The 22,337-nt window shown below is 40.9% G+C and overlaps 1 protein-coding gene across 1 annotated transcript in view; it reads right to left on the bottom strand.

Annotated features, from left to right (window-relative positions):
- Nucleotides 1-4,027: 4,027 nt before the first annotated feature.
- The window catches only part of lrp5 (low density lipoprotein receptor-related protein 5), a 74,642-nt gene continuing 56,332 nt past the window's right edge, over nt 4,028-22,337 (bottom strand). The window contains exons 15-29 of the mRNA XM_042495472.1: nt 21,983-22,227; nt 17,983-18,167; nt 16,992-17,140; nt 16,037-16,214; nt 14,316-14,512; nt 13,207-13,412; nt 12,892-13,082; nt 9,849-10,058; nt 9,581-9,706; nt 8,625-8,861; nt 7,765-7,875; nt 7,421-7,666; nt 7,194-7,336; nt 7,006-7,103; nt 4,028-6,270 (exon numbers count right to left, since the gene is read on the bottom strand). Coding sequence (XP_042351406.1) covers nt 5,955-6,270; nt 7,006-7,103; nt 7,194-7,336; nt 7,421-7,666; nt 7,765-7,875; nt 8,625-8,861; nt 9,581-9,706; nt 9,849-10,058; nt 12,892-13,082; nt 13,207-13,412; nt 14,316-14,512; nt 16,037-16,214; nt 16,992-17,140; nt 17,983-18,167; nt 21,983-22,227 — 2,838 coding nt within the window. The 3' untranslated portion in view covers nt 4,028-5,954. The remainder of the gene's footprint in view (nt 6,271-7,005; nt 7,104-7,193; nt 7,337-7,420; nt 7,667-7,764; nt 7,876-8,624; nt 8,862-9,580; nt 9,707-9,848; nt 10,059-12,891; nt 13,083-13,206; nt 13,413-14,315; nt 14,513-16,036; nt 16,215-16,991; nt 17,141-17,982; nt 18,168-21,982; nt 22,228-22,337) is intronic.

Below are 22,337 nucleotides of genomic sequence, written 5' to 3'. Positions count from 1 at the left end.
ATGACATGTAAGATATACCTGCCATATATATATATATATATATATATATACAAAAAACAATACAAACATTGCTATTGCTGTTCTCATGCTTTAAAAAATAAATCAAGCTTCATTTCAAAAGGTTATCATGTAGATACATAAATGTACTCAGTTTAATTGAGCTTCAACTCAAAGCGGACACAACAAACTTCCTTAAAATAGAACCTTTATTATATAAAAATGCTTTTGATACAAAAAATGTCACAAGTGTAAATTACACAAAGCATTTTTAACTGAGACAACAAATACAGGTTTTTAAAGGAGTTTTACAGACACAGTGGTTTGAGGCGGGGCCGACAGCCCTTTAGAGAAAATGACTTGTGCTGCTCAGAGTTCCCACTGACACATACAGACACGACTTCAGCTAAGTTATCTGTGAATTCATCTCCAGCCTGTCACCTGACAGGAGGCAGATTCAACAGGAAACAGCAACACGCTTAGCATCAGTTCCAAAAGTTTCCAACCTCCCACAGCGCTCGTATACTTTTCTGTCAGGAAACTATGTTTTCTGACACAGATGAACCTCTGCTGGGCACAATGATCGACACCTGTGAATTTATGTCTTTAGTCACCTCTGCTGTCCACACATTACTGTAACACAAAGATGGCGAGCTTGAAGGAGGCTTAGTGTGTTGTCTTTTGATGATATGGCGGCTGGTGAAATAACTCTCTTGGCAGGTTTCAATTAACCCTCAAATAGTACGAAATTGCGAGTATAAAATAATGGAAAAATGTCATTGTCTTAAAAAAGAAAAAAATCCCATTTATTGCAAAATAATATGAGGTGGTATTTCAGGTGACTCAAAAAAGGCCACATTTCACCAAACTGCATTGGAAAGCCTTTTTTTTGGCTTTTTTTTGTCACATGATGGCATGGCTTTGCCATAGGTTGGTAGAAAGGCATGATGCCGCAGGCGCTACAAGAGGTGTTATTGCATCGCATACCTCTTCAAAAGTTGGGTGGCTACTCCTGAAGTTTTGAATTCACAGTTCCTCTGTGAAATTGTGGACTATCACCTTTTGTGACCTTGACCTTTGACCACCAAATTCTAATCAGCTCATCCTGGAAAAAACTGCTACATGCAGAGAGCAGCTCTGATGGGGATTTGCACACTTTACATTTAAATGCATTTTTAAAACTAGTTAAAAGGGAACATGTTCAAACCAAAACAGGGTGTTACATTGCTCTCAAAAAAGTGTTGCAAAGATCAGGTCAAAAACTATTCATCATGTGAGTGAAACATTTGATTTTGGGTTTGCAGTGGTGACGTTTCTTATGTGGGAAAGCATTCAAACTCCACAGCAGAGTTCACTGGTCAGCTTCACTACACTGACGGAGGTCAGCACAACTCAAGGCCTCAGTATGCTTCAAACCAAGTGCTTCTCCGACTGTCTGGAGGAGCATCTGTCCTGAATGAGGGGGAAAACATTTTCCAGCAGGATGAGGTGTCACCGTTAAAGCAGAGCGATCAGGATTTACTGTGGCATTGATGAGAAAACTATGGCACAAAATGACACTCAGTTAACAGCAAAATGTATTTTACTCTGCTATTTAGGGCCGACTCTGTAATATACTGTCAGTGAGCGATTGTTGTGTTTGTATCAGCCATGTGGTCGAGGTAGGCGCACAAGCCACTATTGCTGCGCGAACTGAGCGGGTTATCGGACATACGTGGCGGCTGAGGCACCTTTTAAATGGTTTGCAGACTCCGCCTTCTTGGTGCACTACTGGCAGTCCTTGCTGTGCTAAAAGCGTGCCCTGACGATGATGTTTTTTGTCAGTCAAAAATTTGTTGCCCGCCGTCGTTACCTCGTAGAAAAGCCTATGGGATTTTTCCAGTGGATTTCTGATTGTTGCAGAAAATAAGCTCTGTGGTGAACAAATGTTTGCACGTTTTGTTCAGAAATATAATCCTTACAAAAGAACGCAATTTAAGATACTAAAGTCTAAATGCAATAACTAAACTGCAATCAGAAATTAAAAAACAAAAAAAATATATTGTTAAGCGTCCCACAAACAATTTATAAGTAATCTCATAAGTTTAGAGCAGCTATACTGAGCAAAATGGATCCTAAAAAACTTGTGCAACATCCAGTTTGATGTATGCAGACTATGACTAAACGTTAACACGCAAGAACAAAATGTCTTCAGCATGCGTCATCCATCTATGTCTCTGAAGTGGTAAGAGAAAAATGTAAACAAACAAATCAAGCTCTAGCTTTAGTGGCATTTATGTGTGTCGAAAAAAGTCTTAAGAGGACGAGGAGACGCGGTCGTGACTGTGGAAAAGAGGCTAACTGGCATCCAAATTTTGCAACAGTAGCTAGTATCTATTAGCATCTGTTACCATTTAGCAGCACTGCGCTGGTCAGAGCGTCATTTCATGCTGTATTTCTATTGGTTGCTTAGTAGACAAAGGTCGTAACAGCAGTCACACAGTGAGATGGTCATCCTAAATTTCTGACACTGTCCGAATTTTCCCCGGCTGTCTTTTGATCTTTTGATTGTTAGACTGTAACCATGGCCACGCTTGAACGTGTCTCACTGTACGACCATCTTTTTAGAGCCGTGACCAAAGATATCGCCACGTTTCTTTCACCTTAGTCATCTTTCATCTTGGACAGCCCAAAATCGTACAGCGTATACCGAGCTTAAGGCTTTGAACGAACTACACTACTGTTGTGTCGCCATCGCTACATGGCTGTAAGCCATATTCAATGTGATTTAGCCATTTGTAAGCAATAGTGTTTTCAGACACATAAAAGCTTCAACGTTTGGGGCATTTGGGTAACGAGTGGGGTATTTACTGACGTATTTTACGTCATAAAACAAAACGTGAAAGTCTCTTCAGATTGTTTTAACCACAGATCTTATTTCAGGCTTCTAACAGAAAACCCATTAAAAACACCATCGACTTTGAGACTAGGTATCCGAGGTACTAAAATGTTTAGTCATTTACGGGTTTTAAAACTAATTTCTGAGGTTTCAATGGCGCACCTTTAAAAGGTCACTTGTGTGAATGGCCAGGTGTGTGGAAGAAGGCAGGGACATCTTGTCGAGAGCACAGAAACGCAGAGCTCGTGAGGAGCGATCAGAGAGACGCACATGAAGCACACTGAGACCTTCAGCTGATCTCTGGAACGACTCTGAATAAAATGCCTCAGCTCGAACTCTTTCACTTTTCTACTTCCAAACAGACTCCTTCAAAGCAAACATGGCGACCGACACAGAAACATACATATTTATCTACACAAAAACAGAAATACGAATAACAAAAGTCGCTATAAGAATAATTTGTTATTAACTGTAAAATAGCTTCATGATCTACTGTCAGTATGAGAGTGGTACTTTTGGGCTTTCTGTGTAATTAATAAGTCATAGTAGGTGATAAGAGTACGTACACAATAGCAGCAAACATACTTTTGGTAAACGGGACGATGTGATGGAAGAGGTTCAGATTCACAATGAAAAGCTTTCACTTCTCACAACTCAGTCATTGACTTCATTACACACACTATGTACAATAGCTTTACATGTTGAGATTCATTTGGTATGTTGGTGTCTCACGGTGGTTTGACGGGAGAAAAAAGGGAGTGTTGGCAGATTTGTCTCTTGGTTGATTGGGGGAAAGCTCCACCACTTCAAACGTCCCCATGTTCAACAATCCATGTATCCTTTGTCGTTTTGATATTCGAGTTGAAATTCAGAATAAAAAAATAAATAAAAAAGGTTTTTTGTTATTCATTTATGAATCGGATACCAAAAAACAAGTGTATTTTTATCTGTTTTATTACTATTTTTTCTTTCTATATCCCTTTTTTCATTTTATTTTATTTATATAATTATGTATTGTCTATGGACCTCTTTAAGACCTGAGTCCTTAATAAAGTTTTGAATTGAACTGAACTGAACTGAATTGAATTGAATTGAATTGAATTGAATTGAATTGAATTGAACTGAACTGAATTGAACTGAATTGAAATAACAGTTTGTTTTTCGTACTGAAATTAAGTGCTCCATACCGCTATGTCCTAAGCTACTATATTAATTTTCCAGGGAGACGGACCGTATTGCATCCCGTCTTCTCTCTGCCTCACTGCTGCAAATTAGACTACTCCCCTAAGACGAGAGCACACAGCAGCCGTGGAGACGTCCCTTCAGTTTGCAGCAGTAGCTACTCGAACACAGCCAGCGCAAACCCCCCCTCCCCAGGTTAGACCCAGCACTGCCATTGGCCGCCAGCCCATTATGACCGCTGGGTTAGCGGGTTAGCTCTGGCTGAATTCGAGTTGCTAGTGTAAATCCGTCTTCCGAGGAGCGGGCCGCTCTCCTCGCGGCAAAAGTAGCATCATAAGCCGAGAGTGAGACAGAGAGGAACCACAGGGAGCAGCTAGTCCGTAGGAGCAACATCAGACTCAAAACAAATCAAATTAAGTTAAATTACAAGCTAAGAGAGCGATAGCTGTAGGATGGCAAGATGTAAACCAACCAAGTTTAAAGCGATATTTTAAGGATTTATCAGCAAGCATTGCTATGGAAAAACTTCATGGACGTTTTAAACAAAATGTTGATAAAGATCAATAAAACCAAAGATGGGAGGGAGGTCGGTGCAATTTAAATTTTCTGTACATTACATACATTACAACTGTAGCATCTGATTTTCACCTCTGTTTAATTTTTTTGTCGTTTTTATTTGTCTTTTTTGTTTCTTTGTTTTGTTTTTTGGCTTGCCTTTTCTTTTCATGGTATAAAATATTTGCAGCCAAGACTATTTTATTTATATCTGTTATAACTGAAAGAACCTAATAAAAATATTGCTAAAAAAAATTCAAATAATTTTTTTTTCTTTTCCTATTCTGGATCTGAGCATAAAATCCAAAGTATGAAAAACAAACCCTTATTTGCGTTTGAGTATCCGATTCATTAACAAATAAATTGTTTTTTTTTTTTTTTTTAATTTCTGATTTTTGATTTCATACCGAATATAAAAAACCCAGAATGATACTCTGATTTTCAACTCCTAACTATTCACAATTTGAAAAGCGAGGGCGACAATTTCAACACAATGTACAAAAGATTTCACACTCTGATCTTGGCCGTGTTCGATCCATCCACTCATTCATTCATTCATTCATTCATTCATACACATTAATTCAGTCATCTACGAGCTGATCTGATTTCCTACATCGAGCCGAACACACCCATTCACCCTTACATCATTCACTCGCGCATACACACACACTCATCTATCTGTCCTGTGTTTTGTGTGGAGCGGTGGATCAGCCAGCGTGAATAAAATAGTAAAATAATTCCTCTCTGATTTATTTTTGTTCATATTATTTTAACACTATATACAGTCCTGCCGTTGGTCTGCCAACAAGGACGCTGTGAGGAGGGAGAGGACAAACGGTGCGAAGCTTTCACACAACAGCCGTGCCTACTGCTGACTCTCTCGGTGGGTGAGTTCGATTCTGAACGGGAGGATAGGAGTTATATCGTACATTTGGACAGATCTTGAAATTTTGTGATCAGGAAGTGATTCGTTTTAGATGGAATGAAATGTAAGAGGGAGCTGCTGGCTGTATTCACCCATCATTTCTTTTGTGACCTGCGGCGAGGCTTCAATCTGCCGCCACTTAATGTCAGAGCAGGACACGTGAAAGACAGGCGTACAACTGATCAGATGATGGTCACCCTGAGAGCTCCAAGATGACTGGAATGATGAAATGACCGATATGGGACCTTGAGCAAGGCACTTGTGCCTAACCAGCTGGTATAAAGCAGCACGTGTGAGCCGGTCAGGGCTGGAAGTTGGCACATGAGTTCTTTCCCTGGTAAAGTGGGCCAGACGAGGCCAGTTCTTGTAGCAAGGCGACTGCATCCTTCCTCACAGGGCTCCGGAGCTGTTGGAGGGTCACGAGGAGTCGGTGCAGGGCGAGGGAGGAGGCGGGCACAGGTGGAAGTAGGAGCGCTCGGTGGAGGGGGACGGAGGGCAGCTTTCCTCAGCTGACAGGTACTGGGAGCGAGGCGTGGGGGGTGGAGGGTAGGGGTCCGAGTCTGAATTCAGGTCCATGTAGTACTTGTTGTGTTTGCCGTGGCCCGCGGCCTTCCAGCGGCTTGTTGATGACGCCAGCCCAGCCGCTGGGTGGTGGGGAGTGTAGTCGCTGTCGCAGACGTCGGTGCTGCAGGGAGTGGTGGGCGGGGCGGCACCACGGACTGGGTGGTAGGGTCTGATGGGGACGAGACACAGTTTGTTTAGATCAGCGTTCAGGTTCAGTTTCATTACAGTTTATCTCAATTGTTCATTATTTAAGACACAAATTTCTGCCTCATACGTCAGGATCTTTGAAAATTTGGGATCTCCACCAGAATTTAAATAAAGTTTTGTGGACCTGAGCAAAGTTTGACTGAAGAGCGTAGATCTGCAGTGACCCAGCAGTCGGGATGGGTACGAAACCTGTTCTTAAACAAGCCCCGGTGCTGAATAATTAAAGTTTGCAGTATTGATCAGCTCTGAGGTTAACGGCTCTGCTGTCAGTATTGGAGATATTAAGAAAACACATTGCTTGTTTATTTAGGTCACTTTAACGTTATCTTTTACAGTTTTTATATCCCCAACTCCGCTTCTAATTTGCAACAACTACATTTACAATTATCATAGATATATTTTTAAACTCTGTTACATCATTGTTGTTAATTTTAAGCACTTTTTTAAAAAAATAATTTCCTTGTTTGTTATTGTTTTTCCTGTACTTTCAGGTATTTTTTTGTACTTTTTATTTATTTCTTGCTACATTTTGGCTCATTTCAAGTGGTCAATGGTTTCTTCCCATTTTCTTTTAAAGGAATCTAGCCAATATACTCAAGTTACAGAGGATTAAAAAGAGCGTTCCCTTGATGCAGCCTTGTCAAGTGTCTGCTGGTTACATAAATGTGGTGTGTGTGAGACTGTGAGTGTGTGTTACCTGTACGATCTGGTGGTGGACGGACTGTTTGAGGAGTAGAAGATCTCTGTGTTGTAGAGAGAGCGGTCAGTAGCCGGGGACGGAGGAGGGTTCAGGATCTACAAACACAAAACATCTGTGTTATCTGACTGCGGACAGGAAACAGTGTGTGTGTGTGTGTGTGTGCGTGTGTGTGTGTGTGTGTGGACCTGAGGGTAGAAGGCTCCCTTGGCGGACGATGAGCTGCTGGATGAGGCTCCGGTCACATGGTTCCTGTCGTACAGAGGAGCTCCGCTGCTGCTGCTGCCCATCAGGCTCACTGAACTCATCATGGACTTCCCGCAGGAAATACCTGCACACGCAAATTCACATTTTACCAACATGATCACATACGAGCCATGTTCAAACACCCCTGCTGCTGTGTGTCTGATCTGACCTTGGAAGGTGCCATGCTGCGAGCTGCTGGGGGCGATGAAGTTGAGGGGCACATGGGGCGTACCGCTGATGTACTCATGAGGGAAAGTCCCACTGGGACCTTTGTAGCGGCGACACACCACACGCTGGCACACGAAATAAGCTCCCCCGATCACGAAGACGAGCAGGATGATGGCGATGACTGGGCCGATGGTGTTGGGCCCGGTGTTCGGGATGCCACTGGAGGGCGGGGCAACTACACTGTACTCTAAACAGGGTAAGACAAAGAGACAAAGTCAGGGACACATTTTCAAGTGCTTATCCAGAAATACAGTATTTTGTATGAAAGTTTCTTAATAATTTTACCACAGGCGAGCTCGTCTGATCCGTCGGGACAGTCAGAGTAGTTGTCACACTGTTGTTTCTTGGTGATACACGTGTTGTCACCACAGCGGAACTGGTTAGGAGGACAGATGGCTAGAGGACAGCGAGAAAGAGGAGGACGCAAACATGAAGAACCTCGTCAGTTTCTTACTTTTTTTTATTGCACAACAAAAGAAAAAAACACCAACATGACACCAACAACATCAATACTGAAAACAGGTCAGGTAAACAAAATGTATGTGAGTGTGTGTGTGTGTGTGTGTGTGTGTGTGTGTGTGTGTGTGTGTGTGTGTGTGCATAAGTATTTAAACCAGTCATTTGTGGTATGTTGAAGAAAAAGAAAGGGACAAAAATTAAAATAAATTATTTAATTAATGCTACTACTACTACCACCATAAAAAATAAAATAAAATAAATTAAAAAAACAATAATAAAAACAACAACAACAATAATAATAAAAAGTAATAAAAATAATAAAAATAATTATTATTACTATTAGATAGCACCTTTAAAAGAGTATTTTACAAAGTAAAACAAAAGTGTTTCTGCAGAACATTATGATGTCGCTGAACTTAAACTCACCTCTAATACTCAGATTTTGGCCCTTTGACAAATTTAATTGATGACTCCTGCTTTATGTAATTAATTGGATGTGTTGTCAACCGACTGTCATGTTGTACTGGATAAAATTAAATCCATTATAGTCCTGTGTCTTAGGGAACATTTAGCTGATTCTGAGCTTAATTTCTCTGCATTCATGATAAAACCACGAGGGCCCGCTAAAAAGTCCTCATCTACTGAGCTGATATTCACAGCTTCAGTGTGTATAAGTAAGAACCTACTTTCACAGTCCTGCTCATCAGAGTGATCAGCGCAGTCAGGTTCGCCGTTGCAGCGCCTCTGAGCATCTATGCAGCCTCCTTTATCACACTGGAACTGGAAGGCTGAGCAGACGGGGCAGTTCTCTTCATCGCTGCTGTCGTCACATTCAGGGTAGCCGTCACACCGCCAGGCCATCGGAATACAGTCGATCTCCCCCGTGGAGCAGCTGAACTGCTCTGTGGAGCAGGTGGGAGGCTCTGACGGAGAGAGAGGAGGCGACACATGTTCAGAGTGAGGAGGAGGAGGAGAGGAAGAGGAGAAGAGGACAGAGAGGGAGAAGCAGTGAGATGAAAGGAGTGAACAGTGAGGAGGCCACAGAGAGCGGAGCCTTCGGTCAGCATGTTTCCATGATGTTAAAAAAGTTGAATTTTTAAAAAAAAAATGTTTTAATTAAAAACTGGACTTTTAAAATACAATTCATTAAATTTCTTGAAGTCAAACTATCCCTCCATCCATCCATTTTCTTCCGCTTATCCGGGGTCGGGTCGCGAGGGCAGCAGCCTAAGCAGGGAAGCTCAGACCTCCCTTTGTCACTTTGTCTAGCTCTTCCCGGGGGACCCCGAGGCGTTCCCAGGCCAGCTGTGAGACATAGTCTCTCCAGCGTGTCCTGGGTCGTCCCCGGGGCCTCCTACCGGGGGGACGTGCCCTGAACACCTTACCAGGGAGGCGTCCTGAACACCTCACCAGGGAGGCGTCCTGGAGGCATCCTAATTAGATGCCCAAGCCACCTTATCTGTCTCCTCTCAACGCGGAGGAGCAGCGGCTCTACTCCGAGCTCCTCCCAGATGACCGAGCTCCGAGCTCGGAGTATAGTCAAACTAACACGCCTAAATAATGCAACTGGAAGTCGAGCTGCTTCATAATGTAAATACCTCAGTCAGACCTGCGCTGTTACCCTGCTGGTGTGTTTGTTTACCTCCACAGTGCAGCAGGTCCTGCAGTAACACCAGGTGCATGGGACAGGAGCAGCGAGGCGTTCCATCGCCCTTGGCAATGCAGATGTGAGAACAGCCCCCGTTGTCACGGGAACAAGGGTGGGATGCTGGAGAGAAGAAACATTCATTACATCATTACAAACTTTCCTGCCAAACCTCAACAAAGCCCCACTGACAGAGGCTGCTGCAGCGAGCTGCTCAGTATACATGGCAGTGTGTCACACTGAGCCTGAGGAGGTTCATACATACCAAACTCCTGAGGATCCATCTCCTCCACAGCGTGGATGGAGGTCAGGTACGAGATGCGTCCCTGTATGCGTGTGCGTCCATCTCCAGTCAGTTTGTCCACCCTCTCTATCATCTGCTGCTGCCGGTCGATCCAGTACAGGTGATCTCCCAGAACCGTCAGACCCATTGGCTGGAGGATGTTGGAGTCCTGGAGGACGATGCGATTGGCTCCTGAGGGACAGAGAACAATGTTATAGACCAAGGGGCTGTTTACATGGCAACGGTTCTGTCATGAAAAGTTTAACTATTGTTTGTTGTGGTTTGGCATTTCATTCACATGACAACATCGTTTTGGGGGCCTGAAAACACAAACTTTTTAAACTGGTTTCAGAGTGTAATCTTGTTAGAACGCCATCCCTTCTGTCGCCGTGTAAATTGGCAATTTGCGAATCCCGTCACAGCTGCATGTCGTCCGTGTGCATGGTGTTCTTCTATGGTGTGTCATTGCATAGTTACACTGCCTAACAACTGACCTGGCATACATACTACAGCGTTTTCTGTTGTTTATGCAGATCTGTGTACATGTGGATTGTAATCACGATGTTATCATATGAATGCAGACTTTTTAAAAAACCCAAAGGACAGACTTTTCCATTTTTCTTAGGGCCATTTTCATTTAATCGTGGCCCAAATCACTGTGATGTCAATAATTTCCAAGACGACTACAGGCAATTTATTTCAACTGCAGAGCGATTTGAAATCAGCAAAGTTGTTTATTTCTGTTGTCATTTTTAGCCGTAACTGTAACATTTAAACGTAAAGAGTTCAAAACAGTGGTGCAGCTGATTTGACAGCTCTGCTGTGCTTATTATATATGGTTTGTTACTTTAATTCAAACCTTTGAACCCTGAGATAATTGGAGCGATTTCTTTTAAAAGACATGGGGGAAAAAAAGGACAATGACCAACTTGGTAAGAAATGCTCCACAAATTGCAAGAAATTAGTAGACTGAGAACATTATTTTAATTATTTTATATTTATAAATATCATAACTTAATATTCAAGATTATGATACAAAATTACCATCATTTTTAAAGCATTTATTTTTTGATAATTTCCTTGTTTGTTTGTTGTTTTTAATTTTTCTTTTTTTTTTTGGGGGGCTGTTTTTCAGGTAGTTTCTTTACTTTAAATTTTAAATTTTTTAAAATTTTCTTGCCAACTTTTTGCGTTACTTCCTCCCTAAGTTGTTCATTGCCTTCTTTCAGTGTTTTTGAAATAAATACAGTCAATTTGCTCATATTTCAAAGAGTTAAGGCTATTTGATAATGCAAATGTTGAAATTTTACAAAATGTGCATCTCCTCATGAGCAGGTGGAACTCATCAAGTCAAAACAAGTGATTTATAACATGTTATTTTGGTGAAACCAAGAACTTCATACAAGCAAATCACACAGAAGAAAAGTTTTGAATAGGATTATAAAAATGTTCTTGCATGAGGTCAAATGATTCCAACCAGACATATCTTTGACATTTTGGTGTTGACATTTGTTACTTACAGATACTGTTTGAATATCTACAGCTGTGACTGGGTGAGCCAAAGTAAATAAATACCGATTGAGACGGCACAGAGGTTTTGTTTGTACATGAACAGCGTCACTGACAGAATCTTTTCAGCCCATACAAAGATAAAACAGCGCTGCAGTTTATGTCTGTCTGTGTACTTTGGTCTCAGTTCAACAAATAATATCAGTCATTGTGGAATAGCTTCAGTGAATGTCTGTTTTTGGTCACGTTTTCAATGTGACTATGAATAGGTCATGGGAGTCTGGGGCCTCTTTACATTAAAATATTGTAACTTCTTGTCCTGTGTTAAGTTTACAAGATGGGAAAAATTCTATGTTTCTAAGAAACAATTCCTAAACTTATGTCTATGTCCTGTCTCACACCCCCCATCTTTCTTATCTTATCTTAACCAGTTATCTTATACTGTAACAACCGTAATGAACACAGAATAACTGTAATAGGGAAAACTATGTTATAAGTTGTGCTCTCTTTTATTATTTATTTATCTTTATGTAATTTATTGCTCCTATCGGCCTGTTTGCACTATTATATCTTGTATATTGTACATTTGTGTGTTTTTATGGTGTATTGTTACATGTGTTTTCTGTGTTTGAGCGAAGCCGAAGACAATTTTCCACTGAGGTGGACAATAAAGTCTCTTTATCTTGATTTCTCTATCTCTAAATTCAGTTATTCAGACGGCCCTGTCATGTCTCTGTCTCTGATTAGAACGTACCGGTAGGCTCCTTGAGACAGAAAAGCCGTAATAACAAAAGCTCTCACTTGTTACTGGTTAGCTAACTTGTTATGATGGACAAAAAAAGTGGGACTGCCCTTTAAAAGTTGGATACTCAAATCATCAGTTGGTCTCCTGATTTTGCTGCAGAGTGAATGCTCTTGACTTTCACGCTACTCTTTGATTCAAGCAGCTGCTCCTGTAGCAGCACGGAGGAGATACTTGGCACGGAGGGAGAGAGAGACCGCTCTTCTGCACAGAAGTGAGATTACAGCTCATGGAAAGTTAATACGTTGCAGTCTCTGGCTTTTGTTTAATATCTAGTGTCAGCAAAAAATGTTATACATTTGGGATTCCTAGCTTGTTTACTATATTACGTGGATGCCGCTGTCATGCTGAACGTCCCACTGAACACTGTACAAACTTCAAAACTCTATACGGAAAACGAGACAAATCGTCGAATACTCATATCGAACAGCCAAATCTGATTCAAAGACATAATTCTGAGTCAGGTACAAAAAAGACGAGGAGTCGGATGCACTATTCGTGTCAATAGAAGAGAGGAAACCAAACCATTACAGGAAGTTTTCTTCTCAATTATTGAAATTAATTAATAATCCAAATGAATTTGAATTGTTTATTTAAATCAATAGTGTCATCATGCCGTTTGTATATACAGTATATCTAATATGTGTGGTAGTGCTGCTCGTCATTCATTTAATCAAAGTATTTTTGACTTTTTTTCCGTATACAGTGGCTCACCTGTCAGGTCGCTGCTCTCGATGCGTTTGAGGTCAGCATCAACCCAGAACAGTTTTCCCAGTTTGTTGTCCAGAGCCAGAGCTACTGGTCTGATCAGACCAGTGGTGAACAGAGACTCTCTCTCTGTCCCGTCCAGACTGGCTCCTTCGATCTTCGCTGAGCGCTCCTGCACTGTGGTGAAATACATGTACCTGCACAGGGGGACACGAAGACAGAGATACTGCAGTCAGTTCACAGTTCATCACTCATTTTCTTTCTCACACAAGGTAAAAATGATGTTCCTGTGACTTATATTGTGGGGAACAGTGAGCTCACCCTTTCTCCGCATTAACCACGATGGCCCGTGGCTTGTCCGTGTCATCTTTCAGGACCACGCCCACGGTATGTCCGTCCATCCTCTGGACACTGATGGTGTTCGTGGTCTCACAGGTCCAGTAAATGTGGCGGCTGTAGGGGTCCAGGCTCAGGTCATGAAGCTGGTTGTCCACTGGCTGAACACTGCTGCTCACTATCATGGAGGACTGGAGGCAAACACAGCGAAGTCATCAGTTCAACATTTGACTCTCTGATATTTAGTCGTGAAGATTTACAAACTGCTCCCTGTCTCACTACTGCAGCAGGTCTGTTTGTCTGCATAAAACTACAGAGTTAATCTTTCTGTGAAGCTGCTTACAGTTTTCCTTTAACTTCAAGTTGGATCGAAACATCATTCATTTTGTTTACATAAGTCAGTTATAGCTCGATTGGACTTTTTTATTGATGGAAGTATGTCCGGCTCCACCGCGGATGGTGACAATATGCCTCCTTTCAGCAAGTTGCTATAGATCGAAACACAATCACAGCTGTTTATTTACAATAACTTCTAGGTGGAATATTGCTGCGTTATGTCAGCCTGCGAATATGAAACGGCTCTAAGAAAACTCTTCCTTCATTCATTAGTTTTAAGCCATCTAAAAAAGTCATTATCTTTTTAAGTTTACGCTGTATTGTGAATATTTTCACCAGTTTACCTTGCCTTTAGACAGCCCTTAATGATGAGCATTTGAAGCTGTTATATCAAAAACAGAGGCAGAGTTGTTAGTCTACCGCTGCCTCTTACAGTTATTGTGGAAGGTAAAGAGGAGCAAATATTCAAATATAGTGTAAACTTTACAGTGTTTTTTTTTTTTTTTTAGGTGGCTAAAATATGTTTTGCTGTGGTCTCTTCCACAGCAGCACAACGGCAACTAGGAACATGTGGAGAACGCCAGTTAAAATCCGACTGAGGTGTATACATGACGGAGTTAATCAATTTACAATCGAAATATCTGTTTCCAGAAGCTCAAAGACACACATGTTGCAGATTTGACATGTTAGCATCCATGACTACCTTTAAGCATTCAAGTATCAAATGCAGTCAGTGTGTGTATCAGGGTGATTTGTACCATCGCTCCATCGTCTCTGGCCCTGCGTATGTTCTGTCGTCCGTCCAGCCAGTAGACCAGCCGGTCCAGCGGGTCGTAGTTGACAGCTCGGACGTTCCTCAGGACGTGGATAGGCAGTATGATGTCAGGACTCTGCTCTCCCAACACCATCCTGCTGATACTGGCCTTCTGACTGAAGAGCAGGAAACTGGAGGGAGCTGCAGACAGGGAGGATGGAGGGATGAAGAGAAGGAGTGAGCACACAGAGTGTTCACAGGAAGGCTGAAGTTTGTGCAATGCGTATTGTGAAACACAAACACGCAGGGTCAAAACACACAAAAACACACATCATTTCATCAGAACAGCTGAAACCGCTCTGAATAACGGTCTCAAGAGCTGAGGAAGTGTAGACGGACTTTTTGAAAACAACACAAGTATGCTGGATTCCACAGTCTGTGTGTGTGTGTGTGTGTGTGTGTGTGTGTGTGTGTGTGTGTGTGTGTGTGTGTGTGTGTGTGTGTGTTTGCGCTCATATTGAAGCATGAAGCAACTGATGTTAATCCTTTAACCTTTTACTTCAGTCATTTCTGTTCCATTTGTTCTTGACTCCCAACAAAGCCACAACCAACCTCAGGGACTACAAAAACAAAAAAACAAAAAAACAAAAAAAACAACAACCTGCAGTTCAAAACAACAACCTGCAGTTCATCTAATAACCATCTGAGGCTGGCTGCAAAACAGAGTTGATTCCCATTAATCTTGCATGGCCAGAATTAGTTGTTGTTTCACACACAGCGCGCTATAAAGTGAGGAAACAGATCTGGCTTCACATAGTGACGGAGATTTAGAAAAAAGTACCAAGCGAGATGTTCTCAAGATGTTCTTGAGGTATCGTGTCTATATAAGACTGAGACGTATGAGGTCACGTCACCGGGTTAAACACGGCTTAACAGCCTCCTTGTGGTGGCCAAGTGTCCTGCAAACTGCAAAAAATTTGCAAAAGGTGGCGAGGAAATAATCTGAAATAAACTGTGGTGGGATTAATTTATTATTATCAAAAACAGGGGGAAATGTCCAGAGAACTATATATGTAATCCTCCTAAATATATATTTAAAATTATGTTATATATATATATATATAAACTTTTCTGTCTTTTTTTATTTGCTTTTTTCCAAGTAATTTTCCTGTAACTTTTTACAAATTTCTTGCTATTTTTTGGGCAATTTCTGGTTTAATTGCTCGTCACCCTCTTCCCAATTTTTTTTAATAGAAACTAAACCAATTTGCTCAGGTCGAATCATGTAGTGTAGTTTGTTTTTAGCCTTACATTACCTTTTTGCTTCTGGTGATTACATCTAAGCTTGAAAAATCCTAAAAGTTGTGTTCAATTCTGAAGATTATCTTGCCGAACGAAACTTGAGAATCATAAACGCTTATTTACCACAGAGCTTATTTCTGCAATAATCCAAAACCAAATGGAAAAATCCCATAGGCTTTTCGACGAGGGAACCAGGGTGAAGCTAACTTCTACATCAGCCTACAGAAAAACGTAATTTCTGGGGCTTTCTACACCGACTACTATGTTAGAACACTATTATATATGTTTGCCTTGTTTAACAACACCCCAACTAAACCTATAAAGGGCAGATGTTTGTTTTCCATCCTACAGCCAGTGAGTCCATGGATTCAACCCAGTGGCGTTACATTCCCAAACACACTTGTGTTTGCTGTCTGTACTTACAGCTGCAGTTTCGTCCGTCAGGGTTCAGAGTGTAGTGGGAGGCACAGCGGCACTGGGCACCAGCAGGCGTAGCCAGGCAAAGATGGGCACAGTTGCCGTTGTTCTGGGAGCACTCGTTGGTGCCCTCCTGACGCGAGGAGTGGAACACCAGGATATCCAGCATCAGCTCCAGCTGGCCCTGAGGACACAGTGATGTAACGGGGGAAAAGGCTCAGTGTCTCTGGAAAACTGATACTTTAAGCCAATATTTAGTCATCATTTTAAAGCCAAAAGTTAGGGCCGTCAAAGATTGATATTTTTTAAAAATTGCGATAAATCATGGAATTTCAATCATGTTCAATTCCATTATTTTGCATTACAAAACAGTTCTGAAGTCCATATAGACAAGGTAAAGCAAATCTTACCAGACTGTCTTGATTAGGAATCAAAAAAAGGGGAAAAAACTGCATGGGACGAGTGTAAGTGGGCTTCTCTGTAAAGGGACACTCGTGGGTATCCACAGAAGCCATTTTCATTCAGATATCTGGAGGTCAGAGGTCGAGGGACCCCTGTGAAATGGTCATGCTGTTTTTTCATCACCAAAATTTAGCCTGACTTTGGAACATTATTTGGCCCCCTTCTTGAGAAATGTTCATGACATAGTATCACTGGATTCCTCAAGTCTTACAGTTTCATATAATACCAGCTTTACACCTCAGCGCAGTACAGCTTCTTTAAGATAACAACACACAACACAATGAAAAAAAAGAAAAAACTCTTTATGTATGGACCTGAATAACATTGTGATTAAAGTGTTAATGCTTTTAACACACAAAGTATTAACACAGTAAGTATTGAGGGTCTTCCCCAGATTTTAATGAAAGTCTCTAAAGGAACTTATTAGGAGCACAATAATAGTAAAAATCAAACATTATGCTTGATGAAACTTGACCCATAAATTCAACATGTTCCATACCTGCAGCACCACAGTGCGGTTGAGTCCACTGCGTTTGTCCGCCCGTTCAATACTGCGCAGGTTAAAATCCGTCCAGTAGATAAAGTCTCTGTACTGAGTCAGACCGAAGGGGTGAGGGAGGTCGTCGACGATGATCTCCCTCTGAAGACCTGCACAAGGTATGATGAGTATCAAAAACATCTCAAGAATATTTTACAGAAAAGATTAACAAACGTATCTGTGACGGATGTAATCCAGCAAAAGGTACCCTAGGTCTTTTGGTTTTGTCCTAAGTTTGTCCCTTTTTGGCAGGACGCATCCTCATGGTTGTATCTGTCCAGTCTGGCTTTCTGTTTTGTCATGTTGTTGTGTTTTATTTGTTTTTTGTGTGTAAAAACATCACAAGAATAACTGGTGCTGATAATAATTTAGGATATAGGTGGCAGCATATGTAAAACGTAGCAGTGCACAGTCAGGTGATTCGCTCAGATGACTGTTGAGAGTTGGCCTGATGGTGGCACCAGAGGAAAGGTCATGAAGTCTCCAAAATCAATATGTTTTATCATTTTGTTCGGTGTCAGAATGTGAAGAGAAAATCTCACATAAATCAAACAGTTTAGAGATTAATCTAACACAGACAAATATACAAATAAGCAAATAAAGACACTAATTTTCTTGTGATTTTTTTTTTTTTTAATAATTTCTTGCTGTTTTTGGGCGATTTCTTATTAAGCTGCTTGTTGGCCCAATTTTTTAAAAGAAATTGTACCAATTTGCTCGGGTTTCAAAGGGTAGGAACCATGACTGAAATAAATACATTCTGCTACCAATTATTTGATTATTTGAATTTGAGTGCGTTACCCAAAAATCACAAGCAGCTCCGAGCACTTTGCATGTGTTTGAATTATTTTGGTGTACATTTTTTTTTCTGGAGAGAAATGAGTCATAGGCCTATTGATGCACAGAGAATATTTGGATGCTTGTGGATGTTGTTGTGCCACTGTGTCCAAACCTTGCATGTTGGTGCTTTCGATCATGCACGTGTCCAGGTCGGTCCAGTAGAGTCGGTGGTCGATATAGTCGATGGTCAGTCCGTTGGCTCGGCCCACTTTATCCACCAGGGTTGAGATGGTGCTGCCATCCATGTAGGCTCTGGCTATACGAGGTCGGCCGCCCCACTCTGTCCAGTACATGTAGCTGTGGAGACAAAACACTGTTACAACCTGGGACATCGATTATTGGGATCTGGAGATAACCTGGACATAGTATGCTGTGTGAGTCTCCCACTCCCACAAAATGACAGCAACACCAAAATCATCAAAAACAAAAGGTTGCAGTTTACTCAGCTTCAGACACGAGCAGTGCCCAAGATAATAAACAAAAATTCTCTTAAAACCCCAAACTTACCTAACACAAGAAAAAGCTAAACAAAGACAGGCTCCTAACCTAAGCTCCTTACACGTGTGACACAGGAGAAAACAAGATCAACAAAAAAAGTTTCTTCCTTTTACTAAAACTGCTTCAAGTGCTATTTTATTTACAGTGATAAAAAGTATTTAAAAAAAGAATATTTATAGGACTGAATTGAAATATTTGACTATTTGGAAATTCATTATTTAGGCATTGTTTTTTCAATTTAGACATTTGGATATTTTTTTTTTTTTTTGCAAAGGACAAATGCCACTTTAGTGTTTGTGATCCTGCTGCTGTGCCTAACACACACTCAGTGACAGGAATAATCATTTTACCCAACAATTATTAACAGGTTTATTGGCTAAGTCGAGCCATTTCTGTTTCTGTGCAAGCAGGACCAGAACATAAACACGTGAGGCACCGAGCAGGTGAGTTTTATCTTCCATAATGAGGAAACGTATGATTTCAGAAGCACAATGAAATTTAACACACTAACTTAGAACACTGGACAAAGATTGTTGTACACAGTAAATCACTTCTAGTTGTAATAATTCAAAATTACAATAAAAATTATATGAAAAATACATAAATAATTCTAAAAAACACAAACAAAAAAAGCCATTTTGTATGGGTTTGGGTCTCATGCACATGGTTTACGATTTACTTTATAATCTGTCCATTACAGTAATGTGATAATTGTGTGTTTTTTTTTAATTTACTAACTATAAAGTGTCACAACCGATGAAAGCAGTCAGAGGGACACCGGGCTCGCTCTCATGTAAAACTGAAGCTCCGTGGCGCACGGTGTCTTTCTCTCTTAACTGAAACGCTTAAACTGCCGGGGGACGAGATCCCATCTCTCCCTCACCTCCCTCATCTGTGAAGTGCACGGTCTCCCCCTCACTCACCTTACGGTGAAGCTCTGGAGACAAGGCGTCCCCACTCAACCAATCAAAGCTCCAATTATTCGCCAATGAGTAATGGCGAAGCTCCAGAGCCCAGAAAATGGTATTCGGGACTGCCCTAAATATTTACAAGCCACAAAAATACAAATACAAACTAATCAAATAGCTCCTCAAAATACACTACATGTTCTAAATCTCCTTTACAGACCTACTTACACACAAAGCAAAATCTTACTTTTTTCCCTGATAAAATATTTATGTAATTAGATCATCTATTCCAGACTGAGAACCTGTTTCCACTTTGTAGCAGTTGTTTTTATTAAGTTCAATGAAAGAGGACATCTTTGCTGTCGTCTTTATTAATGTGTGAGCGTGTGTATGTGATCATTAAATGACATCAGATGCCTCCAGGCGTGCGTGCCGACAGCTCTGCACCATGACATCATCAAGATACCACCAAGTGAGTGACATGTGTTTGGGAATCTGACACGCTGGCACAGGTACTCAACACCCACAAACACACACACACACACACACACACACACACACACACACACACACACACACACACACACACACACACACACACACACACACACACAGGGGCCAATCAGAGTGTCTCGGGGTGGTTTGGCCTGAGATGAACAGTGATTAACAAACAGGTTTAATAGCATCATCCCTCTCAGCTGGAGGTTATGGGTGAAAAGAGGCGGGACGCCGGCAGTTGTACCTTCATACCAACGCAATGACATCACTACACTCTCACTACCTCAGACAGAGTGAAGAGGCACGTTACATGAAGTCATTGGCACCAACTCACACCCTTGAATGATGCAAACCTCCGACTTAATACAGGTGTCTGACGGTGAATCACCTCCACAGAGCTGCTCCGATAACGCCGAGTCCACAGCTTTGTTATGCCATACAGTGCACTTTATGCACTTGTTTAAATCACTTCTTAAAACCCTTTTTTCTTAACTTGCTTTTATGTGATGTTGTCTATATTAATTTGTCTGTTTTAATTATTTTATTTTAGTTTGTCTCTTAATTTATTCAGTTTAATTCTATCATTAGTACTATTATTTCCGTGCTCACTGCTAATTTTCTCTGAATTATATTCGCTCTTATTAGTATGGGTTTCTGTTCTTATTTTTGTTTTGTAATTGTTTCTCTCTCGTTTATTCCTACCTAAAAATTTGACTGGCCTTTAGTTATGTTACCTCTGCAAGAAACCCGTCTTGCCACTACTTTGCCTTATTTGTCAAAGCACTTTGTAAACTCTGTTTTTAAAGGTTCTATATAACTAAAGTTATTATTATAATTCATGTTGGAACAGTAAAAGCATGTCAGAAAATAATAATAATAATAATAATAGGGAACAGGCTGAAATATGTGATGCAACAGGCTTAATTGTAGTCAAGCCATTTTTATTGCATCTTTGAAGAACCAATCCTTAAAGGGATAGTTCACCCAAAAATGAAAGTTCAGTCATTTTCTACTCATCCTCGTGCCGGTGGGAAGTCGGGTGAAGTTCTATAGTACACAAAACACTGCCGGAGTTTCGCAGGGAAAAGGCGTTGCACTCATCTCCAAAACAGTTGAAGCAAATGGTGACCAGGATTCAAACATTAAAAAAAATACGTAATAAAATGTTTCCACACTGCTCGGCTGAAGTAATCCAAATTACTGTGTGTGTGTGTGTGTGTGGGAGTCTTTCGGGAAACATGTAAATAATGGCGTTTCTCAAAAAAACTTGGCACGCTGGGGTTTTAAGTCACTTGGATTACTGCAGAGGAGCAGTAGGGAGACATTTTGTGGTTTTATTATGTATTTTTTAAACATTTGAATCCTGGTCACCGTTTGCTTTACTTGTTTGGGAGATGAGTGCAACACCTTTTCCCCATGAACCTCCGGGAGTGTTTTGTGGACGATAAAACTTCATGAGGGTGAGTAGATGTATGAATTTTCATTTTTGGGTGATTTATCCCTTTACAAATAATTGATAATAAAAAAAACACTGTCACATACTGAAGGAGTACAATTTGCTCAGCTTTGATAATTTTCTAAAATTCCCATCCCTAAAACTGTTTTTTAAATGCCTTCAAAACTTAGCAATGAATATTTTATGCCAATTTACTAGCAGGCAGAATAGTGGTAAGAACAACATAGGCACAGCAGTCGGCAAAAGTCAGCTTTTTCCATAAAAGGCTTTCAAATGTGGAGCACGCTACCAGCCGAAATAAAATTACGAGAAAAATACGAGCATTTTTAACTATTTTATAATATCTTATAGTTGAGTGTTGTAACTCTTCTTAACCTTTATGTCTTACTTTTGTGTCTTTCAGTCTTTTTTTCTCTAAGTGTATGTTTTAGCTCTGGTATCTTGATGAAATTATCCACCTTTTTGTATTCTTTTTACCATAACTGCTATTGTATGTACGTTACTGCAACCTTGTCAGCTTGACATCTTCTATTTTTTTCTTTACTAAAGGCGTAACAAGAGATAATAATAATCTCCATATGTGAAACATCAGTTACTACAGCTTGTTTGTAACAGGCTGAAATTGTTCATTTGCATTGTCCCTATCAAATAAACAATATATGTCTAAAGATCAACAACCAGGCTGTAGATTTGGCACAATTTAGAAAATTCGACCAATATATCTTATCAAATGGTGTAGTTCCTGTTCTCACCCATTGGCCGGGTCCAGTGCCAACGATCGTGGGTTGTCCAGAGAGCGCGGGTTGTCAAGATCCTTACAGACGAGAACCTGCCGGTACTGGCCGTCCAGCCGGGCCACCTCGATGCGGTTTGTGCCTGTATCGGCCCAGTAGATGTTACGACCCATCCAGTCAACTGCCATGCCTTCTGGGTAGTCCAGCCCGAACTCTATGACGTGTTCTACAGAGCTGCCGTTCATATACGCTCTGCTGATTGTCTGAGAGACAGACAAAGAGGAGAGAGTACGATTCAATTTTAAGAAATGAAAAAAAAAAACAAAAATAGGTCAAATTAGGTCAAATAAACAATAAAGTGCCCACAATGTGT

This window comes from Plectropomus leopardus, chromosome 11, assembly GCF_008729295.1.
Source record: "Plectropomus leopardus isolate mb chromosome 11, YSFRI_Pleo_2.0, whole genome shotgun sequence".
NCBI classification, from domain to species: Eukaryota; Metazoa; Chordata; class Actinopteri; order Perciformes; family Serranidae; genus Plectropomus; species Plectropomus leopardus.
Note: the sequence above shows the minus strand (reverse complement) of the source record. Positions and strands in the feature narration are given on the sequence as shown.